At 38.9% G+C, this 12,295-nt stretch overlaps 1 protein-coding gene across 1 annotated transcript in view; it reads left to right on the top strand.

The window, feature by feature from the left end:
* The first annotated feature begins 6,149 nt into the window (after positions 1–6,149).
* F5 (coagulation factor V (proaccelerin, labile factor)) overlaps positions 6,150–12,295 on the top strand; it is a 34,106-nt gene continuing 27,960 nt past the window's right edge. The window contains exons 1-3 of the mRNA XM_009329653.1: positions 6,150–6,310; positions 9,403–9,494; positions 10,896–11,018. Of these exons, the coding sequence (XP_009327928.1) occupies positions 6,150–6,310; positions 9,403–9,494; positions 10,896–11,018 (376 nt within the window). The remainder of the gene's footprint in view (positions 6,311–9,402; positions 9,495–10,895; positions 11,019–12,295) is intronic.

Consider the following 12,295-nt stretch of genomic DNA (forward strand, 5'->3'; position numbering starts at 1 on the left):
CAAAGTGGGAATATGACTTAAAATAACCAGCAGTGATGTATATTTTTTTTCTTTGCTCTGTCGGAATCTTTTGAAATGTCCCCCTCTCCCTAGAAGGTGTCTGTTCTCCTCTTTTAGGAAGATGAATTAGTCTTTCACTGGTTTCCGGTATGCGGAGTTAATAAATAACACATTCTTCTTTGTCAGGCTGTTGACAGAAGTAAGTGGCATGATTTTTTTTTTAAGTATAAACTGATGAAGGCCTTTTTCTCTGACTGTGGCAAAATAACAGAGGAGCACCAGAACTAAAGAGAACTTGCCAATGGCTTCCATCAGCACCATGATATTTAATGTCTTACGGCATTTGTAGCACAGAAATACCTACTATCACAAAACCTGGTGCTTGGTGACTAATATGTCGTGTTCTACTTGGCTGGATATCAAAGTGGTTGTACCTGAGCAAACAAATTTGACCTGGGTACACTTGCAGCAGTTGTACTGTTCGTTAATCCTTTTCTTCTGTTTGGGACTAGTATTAAAAATTCCTGTTAGAAGTGAAGATTGCTGTTGGTAGGAACTGCTTTAAACATAGGCAAACATAGTAACCTCAGTTATAGCTTCCGGCAAATCCTATATGGGTCACTATTTGTCTGAATTTTCCCTCTACATCAGAATAGCTCCTGAGAAGTTCTGCTCTGCTGGAGCCCCTTTCCTACTTGACATCTTACAGTTCTTGTGGCTCTTTGCTTGCCTCCTAGATCTCTAGCTCTTGATCTTGGTCTTTGAGTACATTCTAGTTTACAGCTGCTGCATGCAGTGAAGATGTGGGTGAAATTTTGATTCCACTGAGTCTGAATCAAAGTTATGCACAGGGAATGGGTTATGATGCAAAGGGAATAGCCTTACAGAGATTTAAAATAATGACCACCACAAGCTCTATTGTCAAACTTAAGATACCTAGTCCTCAACTTACATGAAATACTTTTAAAATACAAAAAAGACTTGCTTCCAATAAAAAAGAAACAGAAGAAAAAAATCAAAGCAGTAACTTCCAAGCAATACGTGGGAAGTGCACTTCTGTATTTAGTCTTAAAGTCTAATCAAAGTCTAAACTATAAATAATGAAGGGTGGAATAGTGTTAAAGAATGAGGGCAATTTCAACTTTGTCCTTCTGTGGCTGCATTCTTAGGTGTGGGAAAGTGGAGCTTGTTTAACCAGCTTGCTAACAAACAGCCTGATCCATTGCTAGAGAACTAGAATTCCTTGAATTTGGGTGTTGTAAAGTCCATAGGGACAGAAGTAATTTAGTGTCGTCTTATACTAAAAGCTTACTGAAACATACCTATCTGCTTTCCTATTGGAAAATCACCTTCTCTGCTAGTAACTGGTGAGAATTGTTCTACTTTTAAAAAAAAAAAAAAAAAAAAAGATACCTGGATGTAGCAAATGCAACCATATGAAAGAAGAAAAAGTTAATTCATCCAAAGTATCATACCTGTTGCTGGAAGTAGGTATGTATACAACTTGATAAGGCTCTCATTTTTGATAATTCACTTTGAGTTCCAACAAGGATTTGTGATAAAAAGATGCAAATCTTCCTAGTTGCAAACTCCTGCAATCCTATATCACCTGGTTAACATCATGTTGTGGGCACTGGTATTCTCACTACTTTTATTCTTTACAGAAAGATCACCAAGCTGAACATGCTGCTGGGCTGCCTTAGCATGAGGGCAGCTGGTCTGATTCGGCATATCTGTAGTAAGCCTGGGCAAATAAAGAAATCTCTTAGTAAAGACAAACTGGAACACACTCTAAACAAACATGGCTTAGAGTAGGAGCAAAATTCTTTGTGGAGCCAAACTGAAAATTTTCTGGCAAAAAATTAAACACACGGGGGGGGAAAAAAAAAGGCTTCCTTTGGGTCAGGCCAAAATTTTGCGTCAGACATTACTAGTAGTTTTTGAAGAGGGGAAGCTAGTATATCCTCCTCTCTTTTTGTTCCTTAAAATGATTTTTTTCAGACCAAAAGCCAGTGGTCTTAGACAAATTTGTGAAAGCACTGAAATTAGATTTGACAATGTTTAGAAAATTCACATATTTCTTTTTCTCTGAAACTGTTTATTGAATTTAGCGTTTCTGTGCAAATAGTTTTGGGTCCTGCTAAATAATTGGTTTTGGCAAACACATTGACTGGAGAAACACCCAATTCTAATCAAGGACACTTGCTTTTCTCCTAAGGAAAAATATGGGTTTAAAACATGTGAATGTATTTAGGTTTAAATCAACATGACGATGTATCTTCTGAAGCCTTTAGCACCAGACCAGTCTGAAATGCTGTTCTACTTTCTTACTGCCTTGTAGTGCGTGTATGACCACCCAAGTTACATGGCCTGCCTCCCTTTAACAGTTATGCAGAATGTGCTCTTACATGAGCTGCCATCAAGTACAAAACGCATATACATATTCCTTTTGAATACGTTGTTGTCTGAAAGAAAGCTTAAGTTTCTCTGTCATCTTTTCTTTTTGCCTGCTCGTGTGGTTTTTGACATAGTACACCTACTTTAAACTTCTAAAAATGAGTCATTTCACAGATTAACCTTTCTTGGCTTTAGTGCCTTCTTCCAGAAGTGAAAATATTTATCTGATGGCTACTGTTCCGAGTTGTGCCAGGCAGATTTGGTAAGTGCCCCCTCTTGTCTTTTACCTACATTCAGAACCATGTGTTCACTGCTGATCAATAATTAACTCCTTGTTTGCCCATGAAATCCTTTCACCCTGCACTAAACAAAGTATGCTTGCTGGACCATTGTGCATCGATTTGTGTGTTTGAGAGAGAGAGAGAGAGATCTATGTTAGGGCATTATTAGCAACCAATTCAATTATTGTTTTACAACTTTTTCTTCTCTATACTAGCTCCCTCTCAGTCACTGTACTACAGTTGTTAAAACTGATGGCAGCCATCAGGATATGGCCGCCTGCTAGCATTTAGGATAGCGCTTGTGATGAAGTAGAACCAAGTTTATGGCGGGTCTTAATCTATAATTTGCAGAAAGTTGCAAATCACCACTTTACCACTTTACAGCTCTTCTAAAGAGTTATCTGTTCTTTTGACGTTGCTGGTGACCAAATGTAAATTATACTTGAACATGTAGGTAAATAATGAGGATAAAATATGAAGTTTGCTGCATGTGCAGTGTTGTAAAGTAGAAGAAGCCAAGATTATGGCTATGTATATGAATAGACAATAAAGTTGCATTGTCTTGGAAGACTTCAGCCTGAAGACTGTATTCTGTAGTCACTTGTCATGTGACTAATAGTAATAGCTTGCAGGCAACCAATGCTAACTAAAAAAATTATGTGTATGTATTGGACTTTCACCATGTCAGACAGAGGGTGTACTTGCAGTATTAGAAATTAATGGTCAGGTGAAAGGGAACAAGATCTTTGGATTATTAATAATAATTTTCAGAACACTGTGAAACTTCCCAAAGCCTAAAAGAGACAATGTGATGCAATAGCTTAAAGAAAAGAAAAAAGGAAAAAAACCCAGGCTGACCCAGATAATTTCAGGCAGCTCAGTCTTACATTGATCCTAAGAGGTGCGGGAAGAGGAGAAAATAAGGGAGTAGCCAATATTGGACTTTTTGTTCTTAAAGAATTAAAGAAGGGTAACACCTGCTAATCAGTGTAGCTTAATGGAAAGTATATCTGGTCTAATTTGATACTCTTCTTTAAAACTATCAGTATTATCAGCCACCCTTGTAAAAGTAATTTCACTGATGTAAGGCATTTTTAATTCCTTTTACTATTTGATTGGTATTGTACGATTCATTGGCTAAGAAATTTGAAAAATACAACCCCCAAATTCATCAAAACGGATAAAAGAGAAGTAACTAATTGATGTCAGCTTTGATGATTGCCAGCTTACAGTCACAAAACAAGGGGTTTTAAGCAGGTATTCTGGGTATTAATTCTTAGCCTGCAATATTTTAGCTTTTATTACAGGGAAGAATTAAGTATTAGAAATCTATAATGGAAAATTCAAATTCAATCACTTAGTTCATTAAACAGAATTACAGGAAGACTTGTTTAAAGTGTATTTTAGTTTCATCTCCTCAGCCAGTCATGTAAGAATATAAGAAGGTCTTCGAATCCCTGTATGGGACGGAGCTTTAGGAACAGCGTTGTAAAGCCCCATGGGTGGTGATTGGACACAAACATGAATCCGTTTCTGTTCTGATAAAGATACCTGATATTTTCCGTATGCTTCTGTATGAATGTTGAAGACCTGGAGATGAGACAAGCTAATTTAAAAGTGAAGATGGTTTAGGTTTAACAGAATGTGCCAGGCACTTCAGCACCAGCTGCTTCCCATCAGTTCTGGATCGAAGGAAGGAACTGTCCATCTGCCCAGAGATTTTTTTCATAACATCTAAACGATAGGCATTTTCACACCAACTATGAAACTCTTAAGCACCAGCATTGAAATAGATCCTGAGCCAGAGATGAGATCAGGACCAGAGTAGAAATGAGACACATATTATAACTTTTTACTTAAAAATTATTGAAGTAGTTTACCAAGGATTATGGTGAGTTCTTTAATCAAAGCAATAATTAATTAGTAATGAAATACTATTGGACTGTGTTTACCTAAGATTTTCTCTTCAATATCAGTGCATGCATTCTGGTCCAACTTAATTGTTCCAGGGTTCTGCGTTTTGAATCCTTTTCATACATAATGTATGTGTCAAAGCAGCTCATGGGAACAAGTGATTAACTCCATGCAGATGCAGTAGGAGGTAATTTAAGTTCACTTTGCTGCCTTGAAACTGTTCCACGATGTCTTATGCTGTCCAAGCGATCATGGTTGTTTTCAGGTTTAGGCACCAAACTATCCTGAAGTTTGGTAGGGAGCATTTAGCTATTGGTCTTCATCAATTTTTTTTTTTCCAACCATCTTCTCTATCTCTTCTAAGGCCATATGGTACCACATAGTTTGGATAGAATTAACCAAGCTGCCGGTTTGACCATTCTGCTGTTGAACAATGTATCAAACCTAGAATTGATCAGGTTTTCTTTTGAAGTAGTCTGGGGAAATGTTGTCCTTATTTTTGTCTGGATCTGGAGTGGAATTATTTTGATTTGGGGTTTTAGGTAATTTTTTCATGAAAAAATTAGCAAAACATTATTGAAAATTGTTGTGATCTTCTATCCATAAAAAAATAGGTAGGAATTTTTCTTTTTCCAGTAATCCCAGTGTACGGGAAACACACTCAGCAATTTTCTTGTTGTTTTGACAAACTTCTCAGCACTGGCAAAAGCAGGGAAATATTTTTGGTGATATAGTTGTCACTGATAATTAGCTTATCAAAAGGTATTTTCCTAATCATTTCTCTTTAGATAAATGTCAACAGATCCTAATCAAGACTAGATAGAAGGATTCTGACTACGGGCAAGCCTTCAGGCTGACCTGTTGGCTGCCACTGAGAAGCCCGTTCGTTATCCATTACCTGAGATACTTGAGAGTGTAGTGGGAACCAAACTGAAGCTGACAACATGTTTTGAAAGGTTACTATCTATTATGAGTGCGCAGTATATGGTGATCTGAACTAGATTTAGCTCTGCATCCACTTCTAGTCCCCACACCTAATCCCTCAGCAATTTGCCTTCTAACTGGGAATGATTTCTTAGGAGATGTAGCATCTAACTAGGAAATTTCCATCAGTGCCAGCTGTGTGCTGGGTTTCTGTTTTCTGGGAAGATAGACAATATGCCCCCCTTCTTCCCAACCATGCAAATCAAACATCCTGTAATTGTAAGTAATCTGAGTAATTGTTTTCTGCCTCTGATATCCTGCTGCTTCAGGAGACAATGACCCAACCACACTCTGTAGTGGGGCTGAAAAGCTGCTTCTCCTTGGTGCTTGTCTCCCGCTGAAGATGGTATGGAGGAGGGGAAGGAAGGTAGTTTAAACAGTTTTTTATCTCTATTGGATCCCTGTCAGTAAGGGGAGGAGGAGGTGAAGAGCAATGACCTGAGCGTAGCAAATGCTGTTACCCTCTTGCATCACAATTATTTCATTTCTGAGGGGAAGTTAGAAGCAGCAACAGCAATAAAAGCAGCAGTTTCTGCCTCGTCTTCCAAAGCAGCATCAGCAGGCATCTGTAGCATGACACTCCACTACATGCGTCTTCTTCTCTTGCTTCTCCTTGGTTCATGGTGGCCAGACTCAGAGAAGCATGTGGTGGGAGCTATGAAGGTCAGGGAGCACTATATAGCTGCTCAGATCACCAGCTGGACCTACAAACCGGAATCTGAGGAAAAGTCCAGGTAACGAAGTACAGGATAAGAAGGATGAAACTAGTCCTCTCTTGTGACCGAGTGTTTTATGTCTCCTGTCTCCTGTGGAATTTTAGAGCCCAGGAGGACTTTAGAGCCTGATCTGTTGACTTCAGAGGAACTTGTGTGACTTTAAACAGCGTGATCTGAACTGGAGCCAGTGAAGTATTAAAAGCTCCTTTTTGTTTACTTCATTAGTGGATAGAATTATTTTTATGTTTTCAGAGCACTTTTGTTAAATGTGTTCCAGGGCTTGCTTTTATCATCTTCTGTGTGAGTTGATGTTTGCTGTTTGTTTGTTTCTAATGTAATTGTTTTAGGTATATGGATTTTGAGCAATGTTAAGTTGAGCCATGGTTTGGTAAGATTTCAGAAACTTCTGGACTTTAGAATTTGCTGAAGGAATAAATATATTCCAATTTGGATAGTATCACTTTCACTTAAATCAGAGCCTGATGAACTTTGGAACTAGCCATGTTGTTTCTGAGTTGTTCAGTAGTTTTGTGAAATGTCCATCCTGAGTTCTGCCAAGTAAAGGTTGTAGGATCAAGCATTGCTATACTTTATTAAGTGAAAATACTAATTTCAGGTTTTTTTCAGATAGCATTGCAGAATGGCCAGCCTACATGCATACAGCAATCAAGCATATCAAATACCTTCTTTGTATTACCACTGTTATCCTTGGGATTATAAACACTGCAAGCGCAATGCTACAGATGACAAAACTTGGATGTAATTTAGAATTCTTATGCTATGTTCACTACAGTCACCATACACAGCTTTTATTTGTTCATGAAGTGGCATGAAATGGTACAAATTACTCCTACATTCAAGGGGATATTTGGATACTACTGCATTTTTTTATATTGGTGGATCGCTGGTTTTCTTTTTTTGTTTAGCTTGTGATTTTTTTTTTTTTAAATTATATTGCATTTCTGGATGTTATGGAAAGGACATTTCCAGATCTGATTTAGATGTTCTAACTAATCTTGTTTTCAAGACTAATTGAAGTTTCTATTATTTCTAAAACTCTCCTTGGAAGTTTGATACAACTGGTATAAGCGTAATGTCAAACTGGCAAGACAGAAGAAAACAGGATTTAAATGTAGCAATATGAAGCCAAATGCCATTTAAGTATTGACCCGGGCATGTGAATTTAGTAGTTAGAACTTCATTGTCATCTGCACTGGCTGCATCAATATAAGTATCAACTGCTGTTTTGTTAAACGTCACACTGTTGATGGATAGTTTTCATGCAGTAGGGACCCACAGACTGCCTCAAACCTCAGTTGAAATACTCTGTGATTAGCCAGGGGTTTTTCATACACAGTGCCTATTGAGATATCTCGCATAAGTATTTAGAACGAGTCACATCCCAAATGGGTCTGATGAACTCTGTACAGCTTATAGAATTTTAACTAAAAAACCCCAAAACAAAACAAAACAAACCCCACCCACAAAGATACTCACTAAGGAAGAGCTAATGGCTTGGATCCCAAAGGCATTTGGGTATGTAACTTGCTCTGATTTCAGTAGAAGCTGAATGTCTAAATCCAGTGTAAGAATCTGATATTTTTTCTGCTTTGGGTTCTAAATAACTGAAGAGAGGCTGAAAAGAAAATGGGTTCTTCCTGAACTATTTCCTTAATTTTCCAATCATACAGGCTAGAAAAGGATGCTTGGCTTCTCTGAGTGTCAGTCGTCTTATCGTCATAGAGGTTTATTTGTTACCATGTACAAGTGATATTTGTAAGACACTTTGGAGCAAAGTGAAGACGTATCATCTGTGCATGCAGCGTGGCTGCTGCCATTCCTGAAAGTTGTGTAACTAGACCCTGCCTGCGTAGTCTGAGATTTCTGAAGTGATAGAAAGCTACGTATGTTGTTCCTTCTAGCTATACAATTGGCGTTGATAAATTTCCTCTTCCCCCCCATAGTCTTATGTGCATATTCTGTTGAACGTTGCCACATTAGGGCGGCACTTGTCAATGGAGGTTATGGATCGGGTCCGTCTCCTTAAAGAGTGAAACAAAATTTTACCAGTGACTTTAGAGCGAGGGGAATGAATTGAAACATGAACTGCTTCTGCCCAAGTCTTCTGTTGTGAGAGTGTGTCGCAGAGGGATTTACAAAAGATCTCTACAAAAAGAGATTTCCCTCTTATGGACCCTGGGTGTCCCTGAAGCGAGCTCGCTGAGTTATCTCTGCACAGCCTATCTATGCTTGAGTAGCCCATCGGCTCCCCACTATCAAATGTGCCTGAAAGGGCATTACGAAAAAAGCAAGTGGAATTACTGTTGGATCCAGTCATCATACATACTATAAGAAATCAACCAATAAATGTGAAACTAAATACAGGCTATTATCCCTCCAGCCTTCTTCTCATCACTAGTTCCGTTCCGGAAGTGTTGTGTGCTGGTTTCCTTCTGCTTGCCTAAATATTTTCTAAGAAAACATTGTGTGGTCTACTGGGTGCCTGATTCATTTACGTAACAAGACTAAGGACACTTGCAGTGTTTCTCAGAAAGCAATTTTCTGACTTCCTGTGAGATCCTTAGTTGTTGTCAGGGAACAGTTTTGTGCTTGACTCCAGGGTCATTGCTGCTGCAGGAGCTTGCTGTTAATGCTGTTGTGGAATCCTTGTGGTGAGTCTTAAAGTTCAAGCATGGGGCTGAGTAGAGAAATTCAGGTTTCTGTCACTGTGTTTTGTCAGATGCTTTCTAGGTTAAGCATGGACAAGACAACTTCCTCTGTGTCTTAAATGGACAAACAGACATCTTCATCGCAGAATCAAAAGGATCTATAGAAATCACCAGCAAAATCAGGGGTAAACTGTGCTAGGTACAGTAATTGAATGTCTGATATGAAATGGCCTAGCTCAGGAATGTCCCAGATTCAATGGAGTAAGAGGGAGAGAGGAAGACACAACAGAGTTGGACTGTGTGCCTTGCCTTCAGCAAAATGTGCAAGTGATTAAATGTAATTCCAGGATTCACTTTCTGAGATATCCATTAAACAGCAATGGCATCTCTGGGAATCTTTGTCCTTTTAATTTTTTTTGTAACTACCTCTTTTGGTTTCAGATTGGAACATTCAGATCCTGTGTTTAAGAAAATTTCTTACAGAGAATATGAAGTGGATTTTAAAAAAGAAAAGCCAGCAAATATATTTGCAGGTAAACAGGAAGGAAATGTTCTGAGTATTTTTGTTTGTTGCTTGTTATAAAGCCAGTAACAAGCTAAGCAAGCTTGTATTTTTGTGTCCATTGTTTTGCACATAAACCAAATGGGCACAGGGGATGAGGTCTCTACAGGGCACTAGGCTTTCAAAGGCGATAGAGAGGTTGGATTTTCAGAGGCTGGGGCTCAGCACTATCTGCAAATTAATTGCACGGTACAAAGTTGTCCCTTTGTTTTCAGCATCTGATGAGACTTCCCATACACATTTAGACTTATATGGCACAGTCACAGTGGTGACACTATAAATACACATGGAAGGAGCCTAAGGGCTGACGCTAAATATGTTTCGGATAGATCAGTGGAAAGGAAAAGAAAACTATGAGGTTGGGTATGAAAGATGTCCCCTTGCTTTTGTGTCTGTTACTGCTTGAAGATGCTTTAAATGGATGCAGGCAAGTTCTCGTACTTACGCCATACGTAAGTATGGTACTTGTGTTCTGATACTTATGCGGAGTACTTGTATAGTCTGTCTGTGCTTCATATTAGTAGACAAAATAACTTCAGATGCTAGGTGTTCAGATTTAGATTTCAAAGTAAATGTGTGTGAGGTTGGTGATACGGAATTGTTACAAGTTGCCCTGAAAGGTCTAGTCTATGATCTGATTCCTTCCAGTTTTGTTTGTTCTCCTGTGTTTTCTGAAACGGCTTCTTTATTTTCAGAGAAAGAAATTTACAAAACAGTTTACAAGGAAAGAGACTAACAAGCCAAACATTGTCTTAGCAGGTTTCTTCCATTGCTTATTTTTGCAACATGGGGAATAGGGATACAAGCCCCTCTTGAAACCTTATGCAGGCTATGCCTCAAGAAATTTGCAACATGGAACTGATTATTTCTTTAGATAACATTTTGGGATTGAAAGGTCTTTTTGTTCTGTGACTTCTGGCATTGAGAGTGCTACTCAAAGAAATGTGCTTGAATGCCTTTCTCGAAACTCTTAAACTATAAAACATCTGCCTTCCTAAAACTGTTTGTTTAAATTGTATGTGAAGGATTCCTCGAAATTCCCAATGAACCTCAACATGAACCTTTTGATAAATTTTCTGCATCTGGAAATACCTTTTTTTCCCAATTCTACCATTTTCCTGTGATTTTTAAGTGCTAGTTGCCAGTTATACAATTTATAACATTCCTGACTACAAGCTGCAGGTTTTAAATCCCCATGTGCCTTTTTACAGGTAAATCTTCGTTGCAGTGGTATTATATTCTCTGCCTGTATTAATTTTGCAACTTGTAGCTTGAGAGTTCACGTTCCCTAATGGGGGGAGAGAACTCTCTGTTTCACTAAACATAGTGTTTTGCTCACATTTTCCTCTCTCTTTATCTTGAATAACTACAGGACTTCTGGGACCAACTCTGCGTGCTGAAGTGGGAGATACTTTAGTAGTTCACCTTAAGAATATGGCTGACAAGCCAGTTAGTATTCATCCCCAAGGCATAGTTTACAACAAAAATGCAGAAGGTAAATACTATAAAAACTCCATGCTTTGTTCATTTACTTGTAGACTACTGCATGAAATATTGAGAGGGGCCCAGACCAATGTTTGAGGATATGTGTAACACAAATATCTGTTGATCCTGGATTAAAACTTCACAGCCGTTGTTAGCTCCTTTCTTGTTCATCAGTGTAACACTAGGAATATGAGTGTCATCTGACACGCACCGTCTCCTGACCAGCTGTCTGTGTCTTTCAGAATCACAGAGTGGTTGAGGTTGGAAGGCACCTCTGGAGGTCACCTGGTCCAACCCCCATGTACTTGCAAAATATTCTATTTCAGGACATGTAAACTCTTAAATGCAGGTCTTAAAAAAAACAAACAAACAAACAAACAAAAAAAAAAACCAAAGAAAACCACCACCAAACCCAACACAACTTTTCCAAATCCCTTGCAATTGTGTACATCAAGGCGTTATTGGTAAAGGCACTTGACAGTGCTGATCATGTTGTTCTGATACTCAGCATTTCATGCTCAGCTTTGTGGTGGTTTGCTCCTGCAACCCTCATGAGACTTGCAAAAAGAGATCATGAACTGTGACCAATTGACAGTTAAATGTCTGCACTAGCACAAGGTGAGTTTGATTGCCCGTGCTTCTTGAATTGCCCTGGCCTGGGTGCTGAGCCAGAGCTCTGACCTGCAGGTTGCAAATTTGTTCAGGGCTTTGTTTGTTGTGCCGGTACAAAGAGTTTTGCAACCCCATCCCATGGAGTTGAACAAAACATGTTATTGGAAGTGATAGGCGGTTCAGTTTGACTATCTTTATTAATGTGCCTTTTGCACCTAGGATTTTGATTCTCTGGCTTCCCTTTGTCATACTGCAGATTTGTTGGATACGGTAGGCATAGATATGAGCCATTACTGCCACCTGGATATGCAGTGCACAAAAGGTCTAAGGCAGCAAGGCAATGCTAGCCTGCGCAATGGCTTTATGAGAGACAATTAGAACATTGACAAAGTGGGCGGTAGTCCTCCACAGAGAACCAGTAAGCAGAGGCTGAAGCTTCATGCCACCCTAACCCTAGTCAGACTGATGAAGAGCCCCACCTTTTGGCAGTGATGACAGTTCTAGGAAATCTTTAATCTGTGAGAAACAGGATGGTGGAATAGCTACTCTCCCCTGTGCTACTCTCCACAATGTGAGTGGAATCATGAGTTCTCTTTGAAGCTGAAGTATCGTATAGGCAAGAAACAAACGAAGCTTTTGGAATTGATTGTAGGAGGACATTCCAGATGCTTTAAT

The sequence above is a fragment of the Pygoscelis adeliae genome, unplaced genomic scaffold (genome assembly GCF_000699105.1).
Source record: "Pygoscelis adeliae isolate BGI_AS28 unplaced genomic scaffold, ASM69910v1 Scaffold120, whole genome shotgun sequence".
In the NCBI taxonomy this organism is placed as follows: domain Eukaryota; kingdom Metazoa; phylum Chordata; class Aves; order Sphenisciformes; family Spheniscidae; genus Pygoscelis; species Pygoscelis adeliae.